Raw genomic sequence first — 24,665 nt, forward strand, 5'->3', positions numbered from 1 at the left:
TGCTACTTTTGCATACAAGGTCTTGACATTCACAGAAGATTCTTACTCTCTCCAGCAGTCTTCTGGGATATGGTGGAATTGATCTGCTGATTTGAGGATCTGCATGGCTTCGTGATAGCGTTACTGCCTTGTGTATTTCCCTTACAAATATCCACCACAGACACAGAAAAAATGCCCTGGTTATTATACTTGCTATGAGATACCTGGACATCTGCCACCATCCTTTCTGGCCTTGTAAAATGTTGCTGGGATGGCTGCTGGCCTGGCAATTGCATCCATCTCCTTGATGCAGATGGGAAGCAGACTCTCTGGGTTGCCCATGTGGTGTACATCAGCAGCTGGTACTGTCAGGATGACGTTCTAGTGGCCAGCTCAGCCCAGGGGGCCACTACTGACAGATGGTTCAGAACCAGGCAGAGATGTCAGTTCCCCCTAATCCAACATTCAGTTGAAAAAAGGCAGCCAATTTAAAAAGAACTTTTAAATGTGAAGAAAGAGGACAATCACCACAGGTAAACCCTTTTGCATGGCCTCAGAAACAGTAAATTAATCTGGATGTAACTGTTTTACTGAATCACAGGGAGATCTTGGGATGCTGGCAAAGGCTCCAGTTGTCTTTGGTGACCCCCACGTCTGCTGCTGCTGGAACTTGATATTCAGTTTTTAATATCAAGCCATTTTAAAGGTGTCTCAGACATACTTATACTGGGAACATGGAAAGAGATTAATTCCTAATTGAAGGTCTTATCAGTATACTTTCTGGGCTAAGAAATACGAAGCTTAATGCAAAGACTTTCCTAGGACATTACGTATTTTGACATTTTCTACACACATGACCACAAAAAGAAAACCCCCAGAAAATCAGGAAAATACGGGTAAGCCATAAATGCAGAAATGCCTCTTTACTACAGTTAGGTTTTGGGACCACTTACCAAGCCTGAAGAATGGAGGCTGCACAGCCTCTTTAATTGTGACTGATATTTGGCCTAATGTGCTCTCCTTTGGCACTTTGATATATATGAGGCCATACCACAGACTAGAGACTTCCATGGTGGTTTTTCTTCAGCTTTGAACAACTTTATCACCAAGGCCTCTTCTATCTAGGTCATTTCTATTTAGGCCTTTTTTTTTTTTACTGGGCATGAAGACATGAAAATAGGATCACATACAAAACCTGCAAGTCTACAGTGACTTTTTTAATTTATTAATGATACATAAGGAATAGGCTGGGACTAGTGAGCTCTTAGGCTAAGCATTAACATGCTTGCCAAAACCCACAATAGCTGAGCAATTATGAAAGACCTGAGAGTAACATGAACTTTTGTTGCACCTTGAAAAGGGTGGTCCTCTGTCGTGATGAACTGCTGTCTTCCTTCTCTCTGCTCCCTCAGGCTGTCAGGTCAGTGCCTGTATTTTAACCTTTGATGAGTCCACAAGTTAAACCATTACTGACTACAATCAAGTCACCTCCCTGTTTCCAGTCTCTCATCTTCATTGGCATGTATCTTGCTGTCAGGCTGTGGTTGAAGGACAGCTAAAACTTATAATTGACTTGTTCACATAAAGATGGATGCTGGATCACACAGTCATAGAACGTAGGAAGAAATCTACAGCATTTCAGTATCAACTATGCATTATATAGCCTGTATATATGCATTATAAGGCCACTTTCACACAGGTGCTGTGAAATTCTGCATAATAAGAGGAATTAAAAATTAGGGATTTAGGGTAACAAAAATAATTGTGAAAATCTCATGTTACTGAGATTATAACTTAAGAATACAACTGTGTTGTGGAGGCTATTTGCTTTAAAGATCTCTATTCGCATGGTAAAGTCCTTGAAACTGGTCTAGGAATTGCTTCACCCAGAAGACTTCCATTTCATCAGAGAAAGGTTCTGTAGGAACTACATCAACTGAGAATTACATTCTCCCTGAGGTGAAGCACCTGGAACAGAGCTCACTGATTATTTAACCCTTCAGAAGATAGCTTAGGTGGTTGCTGATCTGCTGATCCCTGCTGAATTTCTGTTGGGTTTGGCCTCCACTGGCAGCAAGAAGCTGAAGAATCCAGCATAAATCCAAGCACATAGTGAGCTATCGTATTAGCACACAAGGAGAAAAAGATAGGCCATAGCTAGTATAAAAAACAAGATTTAGGTAGTTTTCCTTTATGGTATATAGGATCTCATTGGATCCTGTTCCCAGCTGGGTAGAGAGGACAGTTCCACAGACAGCTCTTTCTTGATAGGCCATCCCCAGGCTGTAAAGAATGGAGCCAAATTCTTATTCACTTGCTGAGAAAACTTCTGTGCCCACAAGTTCATCTTAGAAGTGTTGTCTTTTGGGATCGTGGACATTTTCTGGTAGTCAGAGAAGATGTGGATGAAGGGGTCCCAACCAAACCCTTCCTGCAACTGATGAAAAAGAATACAGTGTACAAACAGTTAAGTTATGATTTCACTGGCATTATTCCTGTGTTACAAATGGCAGAAAATTCCATGAGTCTCTGCAGTGTCTTTTAGAATGAAAGTAAATTTAGATTAAAGCATCTAGGCTTTTCAGGCTACAGAGCATAACTAACAGCACCAAAGTACAGGAAAACACCTCCCCATTACACTGATCTCCCAAAACAGACAGAGATCAAAGATACACTGGGAGTAGCCAGAAGTCTCAGCAACCTATTATATAAGCTGCTGCTTTGGAGACAGTGAAAACAGTATCAGAGGGGACACTGACAGAATAGCTGGAAAGAAGGGGCACAGGGGAACAAGGAGTATTGAGAAAACGGGGAGGAGAGATTATGAACAGGGCATGCTTTGCCCAAGAATAAGAACAAAAGGAGCTCATACAGAAAAACTGCTGCTGCAGAATTAGAACTGTTCTTCCATGCCACATTTATTCCAGCAGTCCTGTTAGTAATCAGGCAGGCGATGAGACATCCCAGCCTACAAGCGTGGGAGAGGCAGTGAGGCAGTGGCCAAACTGGTAAGGTATTTTGGGAAAATTTCTCCCCTCAAAACTGTTCCCTCTGTATAAATATTTTGTTATTTGTTGCACCAAAAATCCCCAGAGGATGACTCTCAGCTTGACAATGCAGATGCTTCTCTGGGATGTAGAGAAGTCAGGATCAATACTCCTCCAGTAAATATTCTTTTCCTCATATGAAGTGTGAGAGCTCTCAGACAAGGGAGCTGAGGAACACTCATCTCACAACAGTCAGTAGCTTAAGCCATCATAATGGACATCTGCTTTGCAGTTCCCAGCTAAAATCAGGCTGAGTGCTCTCTCCATTAGGCTAATAGTTTCTAGGAGGATTAAGGGAAAGGGGGAAATCTCTCTTGCATGCTTCCCAAGAGAATGCACTTTAATCTAGGATAGGGTTCATGTTTTAGAGTCTCGACCGCAGTGAGGGATCCAGTTCTGTGTGCAGGAGGATGGGCTGAGCCCATCCTCTTGCCACTTGATGGACTACACTGGCTCCACTCAGTGCACTGGATGGTATGAACACCCTCCTCTCTGCAAGTTTTTTTAAAGGCCATGTAACTCATCAGGAGACTGTTCAAAGCCTGGTTCTTCTAGACACTTTACAGTGCCAAGGTTTTTTGACAACTAGCCCACCATCCCACAGGAAATCTGGATTAAAGAGCTGTGCCCAAATTTGATCCTCCTTTTCCCATGTTGTATAACAAGCAGCAGTTCCTGTTTCTCTTCCAGGAAGAAAGATTAGTACATTGCACTGAGCTATCTCCCTGAGTGGCTAAGCCCAAGTCTGGCAAAGGAAGGTTTTCAGGAGATACCAACTTTAGGCACTCTGCCTGTTTACCTCTCAGGTGCTTTCTGGGCCCAAGATAAACCCTGACAGTAATCAAACACTTACAAGGCTTCACAGCTACAGTCACAGGCTGCAGACATCCCTCTGACACCGGCTTCAGTGACTGCACTAAGAACACACACACAATTTCCCTGTTACCTGCAGGTATGTCTCCAGAGCAGTCCACACATTCCAGTCCTTTAGCTGAGCACCTTTCTTCAGATAGCCTTTTATCCTTTCCTTCCGGCACTGTGGCCCGAGTGCCTGATGGGCCTGGTGCCTGGGAATGCCCAGCACTTCCTCATGAACATAGACAGACCAGAGGTTGCACGTGGCCTCTGTGGTGTGAGGGGGAAACTCCCATGCCTGCTGCTGTTGATTGTGTCCCAGCTCATGGATGGGACCCCAAAGACCAGTAGTTTGCATGTGCTTCACGTCTAACATCTCCTTCACTGAATCCAGGTGGCCCATGATGGGGTAGCCAGCATGCATCCAGCCTGCAGGAGAGACAGGTAGTAACACACATCATTATGTGCTTCTTAGATGTAAATGATTATTGTTTTTTTTTTTTTTCATTTCTCTAGTGCCTTTCCTCCATCTCACAAATAACACTTTTTTTATTACCATGAATGACCAACTTTTCTCAGTGTGCCATAAGGAAATACATCACGTTTCACCCTAACAGATAGTCACCCTTACAACAGTCAAACAAGTAAAGGTAAGACTGAACCATCAGCTAAGTGCAGTTTTGCCTGCTTTCCCTTTTTATATATAAATGTACACTCATGGTTGGACTGAAGTTGAGGTTTTAGGATGAGGACAAAAGCCTGACCATTGCCCAGAACACACCTGCTGAGCACACTCAACACCAACACAACCATGCAATAATGTGAGTGAGCACCATGGCACTCCTTGAGTGCTCCTATAGAGTGTGGACACTGCAGGCCTGCACTCCAGTGGTCACTGGTGTGGATGAGACACATGGAAAACACAGTTTGTCATGCTAAAGGGCTACAAAGCCTGTCATACTTAAGCCTGTTCTTCACCTTGCAGGATAGCTATTCCATAAACAACTTCCCAGCAGGTTGCTAGGCAAGAAACATGCACTGCGAGGGATTTTACTTATGCCTTTTTGGTGTCTTCTTCCCTAATTGGTCCTCCTGGAAGATTTTCAAAACTTCATGCAAGAGCAATGCCCCCAAATTCAGATACCTGTTGTAGCAGGGTATAAGCAGCCCTTTACACAGAGGGATCCTCGTGAATGAACAGGAACGGCAATCCCCTTCCTGCAGGAACTAGTGAACACAGAACATGAATGGCCTGGAACTAGTTTCTTCAGGAATTAGTGAAGATTTTGAGCTTCCTCTTTTTTAATAAGAGGGATATATGCAATTAGCAATCACTAGGACACAAAAAGTTCAGATCCAGAAATGTGAGTGAAACTATTTAGTCCACCCAAGCCAAAAGAAATTTTATGTCTGTAGACTATGATATTTTTAACAGGCATTTGCTCAGCATAGCAGAACCTAACACTCCCAATATGTGCTACAAATTCTTTCCATTGTAGCTTAGCAAAAGTTTAGGGCATCAGGGTTCATGCCAAGCCCTTGTCTCATTGTGGGATGATGAATTTAACCATTAAAAAAAAAACTAAGCAAATTAAGCAATTTTTTTATTGTAAAGTTCCATGTTTACTATATAATTTGATTCTTGATTGAAGGCACTCAGTTCATAACTGGAAAAGCTGGAGTGGGAGAATATCAGCTGCAAAAATACACACTCTGGGGCTTTGACAGCAATGCTGGATCTGCTTCCACACTGCCATCATCTCAGGCTCACATCTTTAAGCTTTGCCCACAATAACCTTGGTGGTGGAGTCCACCTCCAGCAAGTAGGCACACAGAGGTTTAAAAGTGACCACTGAACACATGAGAACAGTCCTGTGGCTGAGCCAGAGAGAAAATAGAAATCAGGTCACTGCTTCCCAGCTGTACTGGCTCTGCAGTGCCAGTTCAGGAGGGAGAATGGATAAGTGCATGTGAGCTAAAGCACTGCAGTCAGCAGCTCTGCATCTTAACACACCCTGGCAGGAGAACAGCTGAGGAGACACCACCAGTTTTGAGAGCAGGGAGGCATCTGGAAAGGTCAGTATGTTTTTCAGGCCCTGCCTTACCACATTTCCACCCTGACGGAGTAGCTCACAAATATGCAAGGGTCACAGTCATTTAACACTTCACATATGTTCCCAGTCTGGTTTTAGCAAAATCACCTTGAAGGAACAGACACTGCTGCTAGAGGCCACTTGCCTCGTAGCCCTGGAGAAGGCCATATGGCATTGTACCTACCGCATGAGATCTGGACATCTGTTACAATCCTCTCTGGCCTTGGGAATTTTGCTGGTACGGCTGCCAACTTGCTTATCGCCACCATGATCTCGTTCCACAGGGTCAGCAGCGGCCGTGGGTTCTCCATGTGGCGGATGCTGTCAGAAGGCACCGTCAGGATAAGATTCTCAACAGCCAGCTCTGCCCAGGGAGCAGGGTAGTGCCGGATACAGGCCTCCCACTGCCTTTCACAGGTCTCCCCTACAGCAGCAACACAGAAAATCAGTTAAGCACAATTCTGACTTTTGAGCATGCTCACAGATGTCTAGCTCAGAGAAAGCGACCAGGTCGTGCAAATTTCTTGGAAAAGAGTAAGCGGTAGTTGCCTGACTGCGGGTGGTGGCTGTTAAATAGCCAGTGCTCAATCTGTTCTTGGGAAGCCTCCTCAGGCTCTTTAATAGGTAGGAAATATAAAAGGACTGGCATATAACAGAGTAGCATATCAAGAACAGATCCCTGTTTTGTATCACAGAACAAGAAGCATCAAGTTTCTCCAGTGTTTAATTTCTTTTTGTCCAGCAGAGTTGCTGTTTCACATAACAATGCTGGTTCTGTTCAGTTGGAGGGAAGGGAAGGGAAGGGAAGGGAAGGGAAGGGAAGGGAAGGGAAGGGAAGGGAAGGGAAGGGAAGGGAAGGGAAGGGAAGGGAAGGGAAGGGAAGGGAAGGGAAGGGAAGGGAAGGGAAGGGAAGGGAAGGGAAGGGAAGGGAAGGGAAGGGAAGGGAAGGGAAGGGAAGGGAAGGGAAGGGAAGGGAAGGGAAGGGAAGGGAAGGGAAGGGAAGGGAAGGGAAGGGAAGGGAAGGGAAGGGAAGGGAAGGGAAGGGAAGGGAAGGGAAGGGAAGGGAAGAGAAGAGAAGAGAAGAGAAGAGAAGAGAAGAGAAGAGAAGAGAAGAGAAGAGAAGAGAAGAGAAGAGAAGAGAAGAGAAGAGAAGAGAAGAGAAGAGAAGAGAAGAGAAGAGAAGAGAAGACTGCTGGGAACATGGGAAAATCAGTAGAGATGTCTTGTAGGATCTAGAGATGGCCATATGAGGGCACAGTAAAGCAGGCAGAGCACAAAGCATGCTTTGCCATGGCAGTGATCAGTCTCCCTCTCCCAAGCACAAAAGTTTCCATCAGAAATAACAACTCCAGCTCCAAGAAATGTTGGGTGTGGACAAACCCTGCCCATTTTTTGAAAGCTCTTTCACCTACTCCCAGACACGTAGCAGGCTCAGAGAGACTAAGTGGCTTACCCAGAAGCAGAGATTCATAAATTGTAGAATAATTTGGATGGAAGTGATCTTAAATGTCATCTGTTTCAACCCTCTTGCTATGAGCAGGGGGGACATATTCAACTAGATCAGATTGCTCAGAGCCTTGCCCAAATTGACCTTGAATGTTTCCAGGAATGAAGCATCCATCATCACTTCTTTGAGCAAGTTGTTTCAATGTTCCACCATCCTCATTGTAAAAAATTTTTTCCTTATAAATAGTCTGAATCAATCCTCTTTTAGTTTAAAAACATTGCCCCTTGTACTACTGCAACAGGTCCTGCTAAAGGGTCTGTCCTCATCTTCCTTGAACTTGCCCTTGGTGAAGCTGTGCTGGCTGTTCCAAATAAGCTGCCTATCCTCCATGTGCCTTAGTATAGCATCTAGGAGGGTTTGTTCCATGATCTTTCCAGGCACAGAGCTGAGGCTGACAGGTTGGTGATTCTTAGGGACCTCCCTTCCACCATTCTTAAAAATTAGTAGAATAATGGGAATCCCAGAGGACAACATAGTAAGGAAAATAAATCTGGATATTCCTAAATCCAAGTATTTCTAAGATCTTCCTAAGCACAGGACGATATTTCCTTTCAGTCACAGGGACAATTACATCTGTGAGCAGCCCTCAGGCAAAAAGCACCAAGGTAAACAAACCTACCAAGCTTGAAGAAAGGAGCTTTGACTGCCCCTTCCACCGTGATGGGCACGTTCCCCAGGACACTCTTTGCCGGTACTACGATGTAAATGAGGCCGCCCCAGAGGCAGGAAATTGATTGTTTCTGGCAGGCAACATCACAGGTACGGATTACCACTGGTGCCCGTTTCAGCTCCTTGGCTTTAGAGAGGTCGTCCGTGTGACACCCAACCTGCACCTGGCAAGCAGAAGTGTAGGAACATCTGGTCAAAGGTGTGCCAGTGTGACCTGGCAGACTGACCTCAGCACCCACTGCGCTCTCCACTGCAGCACTGTCCCTGCAGAGGACGCACACAGAAGCACCTTCTGACTTCAGCCTAGTCCCTATCTCAGTCTTACAGCTCTTCTCCCAGTATTCCTGGCTCAAGTGCATCCTTCACCAGCAGGGCAGAGTCCTGCAGTGACTTCTTCCACTGCACTGCACTTGCATTGATCATTCCTCCACCCTTCCCCAGCGTCAGAGTCACTTCCTATAACATCATTTGGAGAGATGTGGTCATGACTGGCTTCTTTTATTGTGCCTCCTCCTTAGAGCTCTTATAATAAAACAGAGAGCACGTGGCTGCAGGACCAGACAGAAGCATCTGAGTTAACTTTGCATTTCAGCTGCAGGGAGATCACTGCAAAAAATATCCAAGCAGGTAAGCATTTGCTTCTGTTGTATTTTGCAGAGAACAAGATCCCAAGTAACAGTGCCTATCTCATCTGGATACATCTATGTGAGCAGTAGTGACAGCACTGTCAAAGGAATTTATGAGAGATATGGAGAGATGGAATCAAGTTTGGTTCATAGAAAGACCCAAGTACTTATCCTGGACCTGAAAATCATCTTGATCAGGTTTTTTTGCACCATAACAGAACAAAAACCAACAGCCCTCAAGCAGCAGCCACACTCAATTATCCCGCCAGCACACAGAATGGGAGGAATGCAAAAGAAAAGCGTGAGGACACAAGGTGAGGAAATGATGACAAAGCATTTAAAGTGCCACAGGGTGGCAGCAGTAGGAAAGGGCGGGAAAGGTCGAAAGAGCCATAAAGGAGAAAACCCTTCCCCGTGCTATTTTTGAGTGCTCACCCGACAAATACACTGGTGTAAACCAACGCCAAGCAGAGAGTTTTACCTTCAGACCAGCACCGACCACCAGGCAAGGGCACGTTATCACTGCTGTGTGCCCTTCGGGGAGGTAGAGTCCTGTGCTCCTCCAGGCTGTCTTTCCTAAAACATAAGAGAACACAGTCCTGAACAGTCAAGGACTTCTTTGTCCAGACCATTAGAGATCCTGGAGATTTCAAGTTGCAACAGGAGAATAATCTTCCATCCTTTCCTTTTCCCATGTCTCATTTACCCAACTTGTCAGAAATACAGTTTCAAATAAATGAACAAAATCATCACACCATTTGCAAGCAAGCCCATCCAGATTTACACTTCTGGAAACACCAAGCTTAAATGTGCTTAGTAGTATCTTCTAAAAATGAGAAGGAGAAAAAAAAAAAAAAAAAAAAGCCCAAAACCCCAACACTTCCTACACTCAGACCCTCTTATCCTAAAGACCTCATAAGAGCTATGGTGGGATTACACAATTGCAGTTGTAATGGTCATAAAACATTTCCCAAATAACAGACTGACAGTGGCATCACATTTTTCCTTAATGACTGGCCCAGCACAAACTGGAGCCACAAGGAATTGTCATTTCTAGCTGACTGAAGTGATGAGAAAGCCTCAACAGATCATTCTGTGCAAGGTGTATCTGTAAGAAGGATACCACTACAATTCAGCATGTTTCTAGACAGTCTTCCCATGGAAATGCAAGTCTCCTCAGCATAAGTCTGTTTAAACACTTGCAATTTACAGAATTTACAGTGCAAAACTGATCCATCTCTACTGTACTGATCAGGCAGATTCCACTACCTAGTTCTGACATGAAGTTTACTTAGGCATATTTCAATCCAAACACCAGAAGTCCTAAAAAGAGCTGAACTGTCATTAAGCACCCAACTTACAACCTTTCCTGTCATCCAAGAAAGCAGAACCAGTTTTGTCAAGCAAAACCTAATCCAATGAAAAATGCAAATTAGACTATATCACATCGTGTTACCAGTTCATCTTGGTTTTACTAATTTGTACCAAAGGCAGTTTTGAAATGGTGCTCAGGGTTTGCTAGGTTTTCTTTCTTTTTCGTTTATGTGAAATGACACAAATTCTGAGTATTTTCTGCTTTTGTCCTGACTCATTAGTGTCAAAACCAGTGAGAAGTTATTCTACAACTTTTCTCTCTGCACAGCCACTGCACTCAGACATTGCCATTCCAGAACAGTCTCCTTTATCTCATTAGAACAATTTGGAAACAACTCCTCTAAATCATATTTTAATACCAAAAAAATCTGTCCAGGGGACGAAAGTTACTAGTGGAATTTAACCCAGAGTTTAAACATATCAGTTGTGAGCAGGAATCTCAGCAAGCCAGTACAGATACAAGGCCCAAGCTTAGACAAATAATTTATGGTGTATTTACCCAATACTTTGAATTCAGTAGCGGTGTCAGCCCAAGAAGTTCCCACCATATTTCCAGCCTCTTTCACTCCCAAAACCAGATTTTCCCTCCATTGTGCTGATACACCAAGCTATGGGACTGTGCTATAACTCAGGCTGAAATTACCTAGATAACAAATAAACTTTTTGTTTCTTACTCCCACCTCTTTGTAGGATGGCTCCATAGATGGCTGTATAAGAACAACTAGGGGAACGGCAACCTGCAGTGTAGAGTCCAGGGTTTCTCAGAGAAGCTTTCTTGCCAAAACCACTGTGCCATGCAAATGCCCTGTGGTACCACTTGTTGGAGGTTCTTCTCCTGACAGTGCCTGTGCACCAAGAGGGAGAATGCAGGAATTCCACGGGGTGTTTCAGGTGCTAAAATCAGGGCTAGCCACAAAAGGAGCCTGTCTGCCACTGCACTGAGCTCAGTCTCCTCTCAAGCCCATGGTGAAATTGCACATCTATGCCCATGTTCAGGCATACACAAACACAGGCACACTGAGGGCAGGCACCCCACTGATCCCAGCGACAGTATGCCTTGAAAGGAAGAGAGCTAAGTCCTCACCTGGGTTTGTGCCATCGATTTCCACAGTGACAGGGACGGCACAGACCCCAGCAGCAGATTTCTGCACCAGGGCCGTGCTGTCTGTCATGGTGAGGGACAGCTCGGTGGCCATGCAGAGAAGCACTGCCTCTTTGGAGCTACTCTTGACTGGGCAATGCCTGCTGACCTGCGGGATTCCAGTCCTCTTGAGCACTTTGGTCAGGATGCGGTGGAGCGAGGCATATGCTGGGCAGTCGTGGGCTGGGATGTGCAGGAAGGCAGTGCAGTCCTGTGCCAGGGGGTGCAGCCAGCCCTTCAGGGGCTCCGTGAGCTCCTGATGCCCCTGCAGCTGCGTGCTGAAGAGCAGGAGCGCCCTGCGGAAGTGGTAGTGCTCCCCCGGCCCCACAGGTGGGTACTTGGCCGCCTGGCCGCTCTGCCCCAGGATGCTCAGCCCAAAGCGGTTCAGGATCCTGTTGCCAGGATATTTTGCCACAGCAGCTTTGCCACAGTTCTGGGAAGCCCAGTACCAGGCCTGGCCCCCCACCAGCAGGCCACCTCCCTCTGCCACGAAAGCGTGGATCCTCTCGGCTTCTCTGTCGCCGTAAGAAGTGCAGCAGTACACGCTGATGTCACCTGCCAGCTGTGACACCTGCGACTTCACCTCTGCCTGGGACAGCAGGCTACACAGCTTCTTCAGGCTGGGATCCACCCCCACCAGCCCCTTCCTCCCGGCATCCAGCCAGGAGACAGCATTGAGCAGGAATCTGGCCAGCTTTGGGGAGAACAGTTGGCTCTCGTGGGTCGCCACCACCACGCGGCCGCGGCCGTAGCGCGCGGCAGCCAAGAGGCAGCGCTGGGAGCTGTCCAGGCACAGCGGAAAGGAGAGGGCTCCATGCACCAGCAAGGTGGAGGGTATGCCCCCCGTCACCAAATCCAGCTCCGACACACCACGCAGGAGAAACTCGGCATCAAGGCTCAGGTTGGCTTGATGTCTGCAGAACCAAGAGAGGTCCAGGTTAGCCCCCAGCCCAGAATCCTTGGAACAAAACAACTGGTGTCATAGCTGAAACTTAAGGAGTTCTCTTCTTGATTTCTCAGAATATTCTGAATTGGAAGGATCACCGAGTCCAACTTTTAAGTGAGTGGTTCATACAGGGATCAAACCCACCTCCTTGAGACTATTAGGAGCACCATGGTCTAACCAACTGAGCTATTCTCAGTGGCTATCCTTGTCTCTTCTTTCTCCTTCATCCCAGGACATTATGCTGTCGGTTCTTTTGTTAAAAAATAAAAAATCCATCAATGCCTCATTTTTCTCCTTTTAAAGCCTCAGTTGTTACAGCCAAGCAAATCTGTAGGAATCTCGGCCCTCATTAAAAAATTGGAATAAATAGGTCAAAAGGAAGGTTCTAGACCTCTGTCTTTGAAGAGCCACTTAAAAATCTAAATACATTGCAGAAATTAAAAAATCAGACCCTTCATGGTTTTTTAAACTACAGATTTAAACTGCACATAATGTGGGAATGGGCATTATCTCCTTTAAGAGAAACTTTCTGTATTTGCCCCACCCTAGGCTCAATGAACTAGGTGAGCCCAAAAGATTTCTGTGCCTTTTCCCAAGCTCTGCCACTGTTGAGAACTGAAGAAAGGAGTGCTAGGACAGATGGGCTACACAGACAGGCAGACACAGCCAGAAAAATAGTGAGTGACTGGAAGTTGAATTAGAGCCTTAACACATACACCTCACACTACCTCACATTGTTGGTCTCCACAATGGAAAGAGATGAGGCTGTGCAAGGCTCTCTTATCTCTATTTTCATATAACTCCTATATGTCACTGTGGAGAAAGACATGCTGAATTACTCTTGTATGCTCTGTGTACACTTTCCCCTGGTTCTGCCAAGCAGTTTTCCCCCAACATCTGTGAAGGATCTGTTGTTACGTGGCCATTGCTGCCAACTCAGTGAGAATAAATAAACGCTGCCCTTCTTCATGCCTGTAGGACGGGAATTAAATCTGCTGCTTTTCTTTGGTTATTACTTTACTGACACCCTTTGTCACACAGAGCATGTGTCCAGGCATATGGCACAGCCCCTGTCTCAGACTGAAGCCTAATTCTCTGCACACAAATCTGGCAAGAAGACCCAGATGTACAGAGCTGTTGTGTTACACAGAAACTGGAGACCTAAATTTCTCTTTGGCTCTGGATTCAAACAAAACCCCCACAAAAACAACCTAAACAAGGTGTAATTCACCCTTAGTTACCATTTGAAGTCTATTAATTGTGATGTAATTGTTATCTTCTGAATTCCCCACCCCTTTCCCTCTTCCTTGCCCTGTGCATGAAGCAGTGGGAACATGCTTGTGCAGTGCAGGTTGTAACAAGAAGCAACCAGCAAATTTTAATTAAGCAACCTAATTTTTTAGCTGTGCCCTAAGCATTTCACTGAATTAACTGAATTAAACAGCAGAGCTCTCTACTACCTCTACTGGAAAACAACAGAAAATATCAAATTCCATTAATTGTTTGAAAATATAAGAAATTCAGCATTCTACATCCACAAGGAAAAGAAGGAAGGAAAGACTTGCAGGGAGTTTTACTGTAATTGCTGTGGCTGTCACTACAGTGAAATGAAGCTGCCACACAGAGGAAGTGCAGCAGCACTAATGCTTCTTGGAGAACCTGCTGTGCCTTATGTAACTTAGCAGGAAGTGGCAGGAGAAAGAGCCTGGCATACACACTGGCAAGGGGAGGAAGAGAGCAGGGCAACAGGTCTCCATTGCCTGGTCAGTTGTGCAATATGAGTCATAACAGCCCTGAGTTTTACACCTGATAATCCAGAACCTAAAGAGCCAGGCTGGAATCCCAAACAAACTGGGAGCACTGAGATTTCTTGCCCACAGCCTGTTTCAGAAGCTGAGAAGGGAGGCAGCACCCAGCCTCAGCTCTGGCCAGCTCCAGGGGCTTACCTGCAAAAGTGAATTCCTGCAAGGAACAGGCTCAACAGGTTTAGCAGCTGTCAGCCAGAGCCTGGCCCAGAGAGCTGTCCTGCTGCTTCATCTCCAACCTGGTTTACAGCTGTGGGAAAGTTGCCCTGAATGTAGGGGTGTGTGGGGAGACAGAGAGGAGTTCCTCCTCCTGTCCCTGTTTTGCTGCATTTCACCCAGGTACACTTGATCAGGCAGGCTGCTCTAAAAGATGCCTCCTCTCATTTCCTTCTCTTAGAATGGGTTCCCTGGGCCTGGTCCTGCTGCCCTGGAAGCAGTTGAAGATAGCATTCTTTCAAATTGTAAAGAATGGGAAAGTCCCCTTTAAATTGGAAGGCAACAATTCCATGCTGGTTATTAAAGAACCAGCGTTCACCTTCACCCTCACCTCTCACCTCCCAAATCTTCTACAAACATCTCACCTGCATAACCTAATTGGTGGATTAAAGAGAGGGCAATTCAGGTACTCACGGGACAACTAATGGGATCTTGGGAATCTTCTTGGCGACTTTGAAGACGCCTTTTTCCACGGTGTTTCCTGTGAAGTACACACCAGCCACGCTGGTCACCTGGTTCCCAGGGAATTCGAACAGCACCTTCTCCTTGCTGTGCTGGCTCGCCCAGTACCAGGCTTGGCCTCCAACAAGCAGCCCTCCACCCCCTTTGACAAAGTCCACGATGCCTTTGGCCTGGGAGCTGTCATAGACGTCCATACAGAACACCCCCATGGACGGGCTGGGCTCTGCCCCCACCTGCACTTGGGTGCCAGCCTTGAGCAGCACCTGGGACAGGGAATCCAACCGAGGATGAACCCCAACCAGGGCCTCCGGGCAAGGCTTGAGCCACTCCATGGCATTTCTGAGGAACTGGGAGAACTTGGGGCTCTTCAGGATTCCTTCATGGGAAACGACCACCATCCGGCCCTTCCCATACTGTGAAACAGCAATCAGGACCTGCTTCTTAGCGCTCAGGAGCACAGGGTAGGCATCCTCTCCAACAAGGAGCAGCTCACAGGGAACAAAACCTCCAGTGAAGTCCCATGGCCCGACACCATCCACTAACCGCTCGTAGGTGGCACAGGGTTTCATCTCCAGGACACTCCTGCCTGGTGGAGAGAAGAACGACATCCACTACAGTAAAGTTAAGCAATAAGGAACACCTGTAACAACCCTATGGAGCAATTTTTTTGTTGGCTAGTAGGAACTCTAAACAAAGAGGAGTCAGATTTGTGGATACAATTTTTCTGGGATTTGGTTTGTTTGTTGTTTTATTTGTTTGTTTGCTTCCTTAGCTTTGTTATCATGCTATTGACTCATTTAAATAGAAGTGACAAGCATACCATGATTATGGAGACAAAATGACAGTTTCAACAAATTCTGCTATGCACCACAGAGGAAAATAGGGAAATCAAGGTATTCACTGTCCCATTAACAATTTATTTGAAGAGGGAAAGTGCCAGAGGCTCCAGGAAGTCTACTAGGAACTTGTATGGTAGAGGTGGTTTACACAGGAACAGCCAGAAAATGAAAAGGCTGTATCAACACAATGCACAATATAATTCAAACATGAAGAGCTCAAACATGAGTAAGAGCTCACATTTAGCTCTTACTTGGATATGTACAGAGCTACATGCTGTTTCTGCAACATGCTGTACTTTTCTACCTCCATTTAGGCACTATAAGCCTGTGCTTAGTATTAGGAGGTGCTGTGAGGGAGAGGAAAGTCAGCAAAAATGATGGAGATGACCAGCTTCCCTGCAGTAACTGTGAGTTTAAAGCACATAGTACCCATGAGAGCATGTCTGGGCACAGGAGATTAATGACCTAGTTCCCTGATCCAAACTGTTTTAAATCTCAATAAAATAATTTCTCTTTCCCGTAGCTTTGTTTCATCTGTTTTCCCACCTGTGAAGTAAGGAGAGTGTACTGACCTCGATTGCCAAGCCCTTTGAGGTCTGTGAGTGACACTGCTCTGTTAAGGCTCCCTTGGTTTGAAAGTTCGGCTTAGCTTTTTCCTGAAGCTGTCTTCTGCTGATCTGGGGCAGCTGTGGCTGTGCAAACAGGAAGGCTTTGAGGTATGAGACTCTGACCCAGTCCCACCCAGTTTGTGTCATTCACGATTCAGATGAGTGACTTTGAGCACAACACCTATGGCAAGGGAAGGAGCTGCTCTGAAGGGGCGTGGACCTTTCCCTGGCAGCATCCCGTGCCAAACACCAGGTTTCACACACACTTTGTATTTGGCTACCCTGAAAGCAAACCCTTGTCATCCAAACACAGGAAAATGGCAAGTCCTGGAGAAGCTGCATCCTTGATCTGGATTTGTCACAAGCCCCAGGGTGCTTAGAAACAACAACCTGATCTAGAATGACAGTATCGCTTATCCTCTCTGGTCATAGCGCTGTTTTTCACCAAAACTATCGTGGGACTGCACTATTGTCTTGCATATGAGTCAAAGCTGCTGATTAACATAGGATAAAAGCTATGATGCCCAATAACCAAGTGCTTGATTGCTGGCTTAGTCTGAACCCCAGCTTTGTGTCCCTGGGTTTGAAGAAGCCCTACATGTACAAGGTCTAAGTGCTTTAGGGTGTTTTACTACAAATCATGCAGCAAAGTAGTAATGCAGCCTTGGAAAATACTGAAGGTTTTTTTTGTGGTTTCTGTAGATTTGATACTAATGTACCTATACTGACACACTGACCATGGTGCAAGGGAGAGGAAAAGCAGGTGGATAATTTCAGCAACTCATATTAAGCTATAGAATCACAACTACTGAATGGTTTGGGTTGGAAAGGGACTTAAAAGAACATATAGTTTCAAACCTTTTGCCGTGGGCAGGGACACTTTCCACTAGACCAGGTGCTCAAAGCTCCATTCAACCTGGCCTTGAACTCTTCCAGGGATGGGGCATCCACATCTTCTCTAGGCAACCTGTGCCAGTGTCTTACCATCATCATTAGAGAATTTCTTCCTAACATCTAATCTAAACCTGCCCTCTTTCAAGCCATTCCCCCTTGTCCTGTCACTACATGCCCTTGCAAAAAGTCCCTCTCCAGCTCTTCTGTAGCCCCCTTTAGGTACTGGAAGGGGCTCTAAGGTGCACCTGGAGCCTTCTCCAGGCTGAACAACCCCAATTCTCTCAGCCTGTCTCCACAGGAGACGTGCTCCAGCCCTCTGATCATCTTGGTGGCCTCCTCTGGACTGGTTCCAAGAGGTCTCTGTTTTCCTTCTACTAGGAACCCCAGAGCTGGATGTATCACCCCACGTAGGGTGTCACAAGAGCAGAGGGGCAGAATCCCCTCCCTTGCCCTGCTGTTCATGCTGCTTTGGATGTAGACCAGGGCATGGGTGGTTTTCTAGGCTGTGAATGTACATTGCCAGGTCATGTCAGACTTCTGGTCAAACCAACACCCTCAAGTCCTCCTTGGCAGGGCTACTCTCAATTAATTTTCCACCCAGCCTGTATTTGTGCTTGGGATTGTCCCTCAGTTATTCCGCATGGGGGCAAACCACAGGACTAGGTTTGATGTAAGATCAGCAAACTTCTTAGCCCCCACCTTTCTTCTTATCACAGGATCTGAAAGCTAACTCTACACTCTCGACCTAGGAACACTCCTGCTCCCTGGCATTTACCCAGAACAAGGAGTGGCTGTTTTGGAAAGGATGTTAACTCTCTTGACTGAAAGCAATTGTGACCACATAACAGAATTCCCAATTCCTATGCAATCACAATTTTTCCCATTTCAATGGTATGAAGCATTTCAGAGTGGAAAGAAGAAGTGCACACATTAGACCCCGAGCAGGCACAACTACAGATGATCTCCTCTTTCTAGAGAGAGAAGGGAGAAAACTCAACAGGAACAGAGAACATACATGTCTAATAAGAACTGAAGGAAGCTGCAGAAGACTGAGCTGGCTGTCTCCCACATCAATTAGGAGGAAACAACCACTAGACCTGGGCCCATACAGAAGGAAGATCTTGGCTCTTAGCTGCCTCCCCTCTAAATGTGGAAGTAAAAATTCTCCGTGACAGTATCTCAAGATAAAGATTCTGAATTCCTTGTCTTCCCTCCCACACCTTCCACCTCTCACCTCCAGAGAGTTCCTACTCCCTGCAGAGCTGAGAATACTGTGAGAGTAGGTATTGGAGCAAACATTTATAAACCCTGAGAGATTACTAAATCTATCCTAGTCTTTCTTCTGTCTTTGGAAAAGGGAAAAAATGTGATGGGAAGGTAATTGGGTTTCATTAAATGCAGACTTAAGATTCCATCATCTGCTGTCCAAAAGCTATCCACACACAGGCAAAAGAGGTATGATTCAAAGGAAGGAACACCCTTTGGTCCACTCAGGAAAAGAATCTGTGAGACAGAGAACCTGGGCAAGTTCTGAGGGTAAATATGGCAATAGATTTTGTGTGTTAAGTAGTCAGTCACTTTTGGGAGATTCTTTAAGGTTCCCACAAAATATGGGAGGACCTCCATGAGTAAAAATTATGGGATTGTGCATTATCTGTGAAGTATAGGACAAAAGAGGCAAGACAGACACTGAGATGCCGCACCTGTTAAGAACACAGGCAGCCAAAGTGAGTGAGACACACCATTCTAGGAATTTGGCTGTTCTTCCTCATTAGGGTGGTCTCATGTGTTTTCCAGTCTTTCCTCTCTCTCAGATTTGCAATCTAGCTGTCTGCACAGTAACTAAGAATCAAGAATGCTGCAAAGTCTGTAAGCAGTAAGGAATTGATGGACTCTTGCTTCTTCCCATGTTTATCAACAAATTGAGCAATGAGAGGAATTTGCTGAAGAGACAAAAATACTTATTTTCATTGTCTGTTCATCAACAACAAGGTTTTAAACTGAAAGAGGGTAGATTCAGATTTCGTAGATTTGGCTATAAGGAAGAATTTTTTTATGGTAACAGTAATGAGACACTGTAACAATCCAAACGTCCAATCTGACCTTCTTCTGACATAGCCAGAGAAAAGGGATGGAGAAGTGGGAGGAAGCCAAGCAAGAAAGCTTGCATGGGAAACACAAAATTAGGAAAAAAAAACATTAAGAAAACCCTTCCAGAGTTACATAATAAAAGTAGAAAAAACATAGTTAAATACGTCTAAAGGAAGGAGGGCCAAAGAAAAAGTAGATTAAGTTGCAAATTAATGAGAACTCTAAAATTAGATCAAGATAGCACTTACTAAATGAAGCTACTGCAGGTATTTATTTATTTTTAACAATGACAGTCCTAAGAGTTATTAGGAAACATACTGAAAATTGATAAAACCTAAAAAAATTATATATATTTAGTAAAAGTACAGCAGAATCAATTAGGCAATTACCACGTGTAATTACTATTATTGGCATTATTTTCATGTGGCACTTCAGAGCAATAGATTACAAAACATTACAATTTCCAGGCCTAGTAAAATGTTGCAGTGGTTTAAGGAAAAAACAACATGAATTGTCCATCTTTTCGGGTGGTGTTACCATGCACACATTAGGGTACACTCACTGGCTAATGAGATGCCAAGAAATAGAAAATCTGAATGTCTACACATATATTTGTCCAGTATATATCTTAATTGCTTTCAAGGCAAGGAAAGAACAAAATGAAAGTAACTGATGAAACATGATCAGGTATGTTTAAATTAATTTTGCATTTGGAAAGGTAAATAACATCTTAATTATAATTCATTCTACTAAATTTCTGTGAGTTGAAAGTTAGCTAATGAGCTATAATTGGTAAGGACAGGGATACACTGAATCAGAAGAGATGTCTATCCAAACAAGTGCTTTTTGAAAATCTTTACCTGGGATCTAAAAAGGACAGCAAATATCATATCAATTAAATCACAAAAAAATAGAAATCAATTTACAGAAGCACAGAAGAAATCATAACCTTACTAGAGAACAATTTTTAAAAAATGAGACCTTGCCTAATTGTAATTCTTGTGGTCTGTAATTTTAGAAGAGCGTTGACATCAGTTGGTGAACAGGGAGCTGAGCAGCGCAGAAATCCCTGGGAAATGCAGACACAGAGCCAGCCCTTTTCCAGCCTGGCGCTGGAAGGGTTGAGTCTCATTTGCATGCCTGCTCTGTAACAGCTCAGATCACTCCCCTGTCAATGCTGCTCGGTTTTAAAGCAGGGGATGAGCGAACACTCGTTTGAAAAGGAGCAGAAAAGAGGTCTGATGGTCTTTGTGTGAGGGCCCTGCCAATCTACTGCAGCCCGCAGTGACGCGGTCAAGAATATGGAAAAACAACAACTTTAGCCCTCCCAAACCAAAAGGATGGCACGGAATTTGATTTGCTATATCCTGTTGGGGAGCAAGGGAAAGCAGGGATACTGGGACAGTGAAGCTGAGACAGAAGAACAGGCAGGGCATAACTCAGGTGATGGGCATCTTAATAATCTTAATAATCTATCACTGATATGTCACACAAAATACAAGTGTAGGGTCAGACTGATGAAGGCTTGTGCAGCCTTCAATGGCAGCACTGTTTATTGCAACAATAAAACGTGCAATTCCATAAACTGAGCATTGCTTCCTCCTTATCACCATTATTTTTTATAATGCAGCAAATAGAAATAATTAAAGCTGTCCCTGATCTATTAAGTCACATTCTTTTCCAGCTCAGTATAAGTGTGACACACCAACAGATGAGCATCTGGGGTTTCCTTGGGATTTCGACAGTAACCAAACAATCCTTCAGAACAAATGTATGCCAAGTAAAAAAAAAAACCCAAAAAAACCTAACAAGTTTATTTAACCCTTTGTTACAATCAATCAATGGTTTAAAGCCTTACTTCAAATAACATGGGTGCACAAATTATCGCTGTTGCCCATGTGTATGAGCTATCTTGTATTAGTTTCCTCAGGAAGGTCTTCACCATGCTCAAGCTATGCTGGCTTGGATTTTGTGTTCCCTGGCAGCTGACACCAGGGTGTCCCTGCTAATGTCTGGCTGTCTGTACACCTGCCAGCTGGTGGCCAGTGCCAGTCAACACAGAGTGTGTGGCTTCTGCCTTTATTCCTTTCTTACACCCTGTGCTCAGCCCTTTCAAACCAATCAAGCATGAACCCAGTGCTCTTGAAGAGTGTGGCTTCAGTTCCTGTTCCAATCACAAAGTAATAGTCAGGGTCATTCCTTTTTTGGTTACTCTGTTTGCCGTTATCTCGAAATGTCATCTTTGAGCTTGTACAGACACGCATTCCTCACTTGTTTTCCCAGTTCCGGGAGTCTGCCGTGCCAGTATGATCAACACAGCTGGGCAAGTGAACTTCCAGGCCATGGTGTGCCACAGTGGGGCTTTGGTCAACCCACACAGCACAGTAACTCCAGCCATGGCACACCTGGGACACCAACCTTTTGACAGGTCCTCCCTTCCTAATGGGCTTTAGGCCACCTTGCGTCCTGTCCTTGCTGCCTGTGTAGGACCTGTTGATAAAGCTGTGTTTGAGCTGTGTTGCCCTACGGTATCTTTTATGTTTTAAACCCAAGCCTTGTTATCTCTAGCAAGTCTTTATATAAACCTATTCCTAAATCTAGCATGTTGCTGACCAGCTTTAGGTTGGCTTCATGTCCTGGGAGGCCGTTCCAGACTCCTGCGGGAATTTGTTGTTTTTTCAAGACATTTTACTGCTCAGAATGTTCTCTGCTGCCTTAGGCAATCATCTCACTTGTCTTCTGCTCTGCCTGAAAGCTATAGCCAAAATTTCCATTTTCTCTTCACCTTAGAGTACCCATCAAGTTTTGAAATCTTTCCCTTGTGTCTGCAATGTATCTTCTGAGAACAGGCCTGACATGAGGTGCCTTTACAATGCTGTGGTACTATAAGCAAGCCTTAGAAGAGGCTTAAGAGACAGTTCTGACCTGCCTTCCCTCCATCCACACCCTACTGGAAGCATTATGGCATTGACATCACCCCAGACACTCACTGCTGTTTTGCTGCTGTCTCTGTCCCCTTTTCCATACAGCCCTGCACATACAGCCCTTCAGGGAGGCCCTCAAACAGTGTCTAAACAGTCTTTGAAAAGTTACTAAGGAACATAACTTGCTTTTTAATTTAATAAGTTTAAATTACTTATGTAAGAGCTTGCACTGCTATGTTGAAAACTAGGGGATGGCTGGAAATATGAGGAAATATGGAAATGAGAAATAACATCTGTAAATGATCTCCACTAAATGATCTCCTTTCCTTTCTACTACTTATCAATTTATTAAATTTGCTTCTAGCATGTTTGGTAGTTGTAGATAATTTAGCACCAATTACACATACTGCAATTTTCAAATACTGGATTATGAAGTAGAAAACATGCAACTGAAAAAGTACCAGTACCAAAGAGAAAACGGAAGGAGCTGCAAAGATTTATTTTAAACCAACATATAGTTGGTTTATTATTAGAATTCTGTGAAAAAAAAAGATGTCAGATGAATTGAGAGCGTAGGAGAACTTGTGTGCTAATGCTGACTGGAGATTGTAAATTTAGCACTGTACAGAATCATTAGATGAAGAATTAGCTCCTGTGTTTTTACTGTGCTTACCCCAACAAGACCTGCTAGACCTGTGGGACCAGAACCAACTTAGATGATTCTCTCCATGTTCCTCAGTGTATCAAGGTCTAGAGTCTATGCACAGAACCAGCTTTGTAACTCCTACAAATCTGCAATCCAGTAACTCATCCATGTTAAACTGCAAATTGTGAACAGCCAAAAGTTTCTAGACCAAATGCACGCAGAAACCACAATCCTCTCCTTTTCTGCTTTCTCCCTTCTTACTCAGATTGAAAGTAAACTAAAGTGTACGTTTGCGTGGGGTTGAAAATCATGTTCTTTCTCAGAGGAAACCTGTAGATTTTGCAGTTTACACCCAGCTGCCAGAGTAACTACAGGTTCTTTCAGTCTCTTTGGCTACTCCTCTCCTTTGGCACCGGCAGAGCCCACCTCAGCCTGCTGGAGTCGTTGTGCACCAGGCACAGACGCAGCTTTATGCTGGCACAGAGCAGCCCCGGTGAGGTCAAATGCAGCCTGTACCCTGCTCACAGCGCAATCCCACTCCAGGGATTTGCACTGGAAGCGCCGCGAGACGGCAATGCGGCTTGGAAAGGCAGCTCCGGGACACTGCGCGCCCGCCTGCGAGCCTCCCGTCTCCTTCAGTCACCGCTTTTGTTACTGAAGACTCCATCATCACGCTGCACAGCAAGCGTCAGGCGCGGCGGGCGCAGCAGAAGCGGGCGGCTCCGCACCGCTCCCGCTGCCCGGCGCTCCGCGGGGGCGCGGCCCCGGCGCTGCTCCGGAGCCGCGGGCGGAGCTGCGCTGCGCCGGCCCCGCGCCCAGCACCCACCGGGAAAGCAGAGGGAGCGGGCGGGAAGGAAAGTTCAAGAACAGCCGGGAAAGGTGCCGCCCTATGCGAGGAGTGGGCAAAGCTGCGGCTGCGTGGCCGGGGGCGGGTGTTCAAGGCTTGCAGTGGAAGGTTGAGCCTATTTAACACTTTTGCTTTCCTTATTTATAGTAAGGGTGATGGATACGGTTCTAGCCTGATTTTATATTTACTGGATTTTGCAAATGATTTGTCTGAATGTACCATACCATCCGGGAGGCATCTACAGATGCCGAGTAGCCGAGAAATAGGCCTGCTAATTCCTGCATATTTGTACTAATGTTCTTCATATTAAGAGGCAGCACCTATTTCTATTTATGCATCCCTAAATAGTCCAGCAGCAGGTTGATGCACAAATCGGTGCTACTTTATCTGGATGGATACAGACGGGCAAGCCACAGAGCTAACACTCTGTGTCCTAAGCATGTTTTTGCCTTTCCTGGACCTGGGTAACAAATGGCTTTCAAGCACACGGCTCTTAATAGGACCCCAACCAAGGGATGCCCGAACTCCTCCGGCTGCATGCTTGCTGTCGGCACGGTGTTACTGTGCCCACTTGTACTACCTTTCCTGGGACCACCTAGTGCCGCGTGGTGGGCAAAAAGAATATAAGGCATACATCTGCACAGGGTTGCTAAAACTGAGGAGTCAGACGGATTACTTTTATTGCAAGTGCAGCTTACAGAAAAGCTTCCCAGGGCAGGACGCAGCAGCTCCTCCTCGCTGCTGCGCCGGGCTCCCCTGCATCACCAGCGAGAGGTGGGCGCACCTGCACGGCAAGCTCAGCGCTGTAAAAGCGAGCCCTCCCTCCTGCCATAAATAAGCTCTTCTTCCTCCTCCTCTTCTCCTGCGCCCCCATCACCCCGGAGTATAACGCGGCCAGGCGGCGGTCTTACCCCCGCCGTCCTCTCCGCCCCCGGGGGCGACGAACACTTTCACCCCGGCCCCTAGCACAGCCGGGCTCTTTGCGGCAGCCGCTCTAGAAACTTCTCGGTCCCTCCCTCTCCCCTCCCCTTCCTCCTCCTCGCCGAGCAGGGGCCGGCGCTGCGGCGAGAGCAGCAGGGAAGGAGGCGTGCGGCGC

General features: G+C 45.6%; 1 protein-coding gene across 2 annotated transcripts; it reads right to left on the reverse strand.

The window, feature by feature from the left end:
- Window positions 1-1,187: 1,187 nt before the first annotated feature.
- On the reverse strand, window positions 1,188-24,590 carry TCAF2 (TRPM8 channel associated factor 2). 2 transcript variants are annotated; one of them, XM_068181790.1, is made up of 10 exons: window positions 24,481-24,578; window positions 16,132-16,251; window positions 14,673-15,306; window positions 11,235-12,205; window positions 10,831-10,995; window positions 9,258-9,352; window positions 8,101-8,314; window positions 6,159-6,398; window positions 3,973-4,310; window positions 1,188-2,416 (listed from the first exon to the last, which is right to left on the reverse strand). In XM_068181790.1, exons 3-10 carry the CDS (start codon window positions 15,287-15,289, stop codon window positions 2,171-2,173), a joined length of 2,886 nt encoding a protein of 961 aa, XP_068037891.1. In that variant the 5' UTR covers window positions 15,290-15,306; window positions 16,132-16,251; window positions 24,481-24,578; the 3' UTR covers window positions 1,188-2,170. The 2 variants fall into 2 exon arrangements, with proteins under 2 accessions (XP_068037891.1, XP_068037890.1); XM_068181789.1 differs by lacking the exon at window positions 10,831-10,995 and having other exon boundaries at window positions 24,481-24,590.
- Between the last annotated feature and the right edge of the window lie 75 nt (window positions 24,591-24,665).

Source organism: Anomalospiza imberbis, chromosome 2, assembly GCF_031753505.1.
Source record: "Anomalospiza imberbis isolate Cuckoo-Finch-1a 21T00152 chromosome 2, ASM3175350v1, whole genome shotgun sequence".
Taxonomy (NCBI): Eukaryota; Metazoa; Chordata; class Aves; order Passeriformes; family Viduidae; genus Anomalospiza; species Anomalospiza imberbis.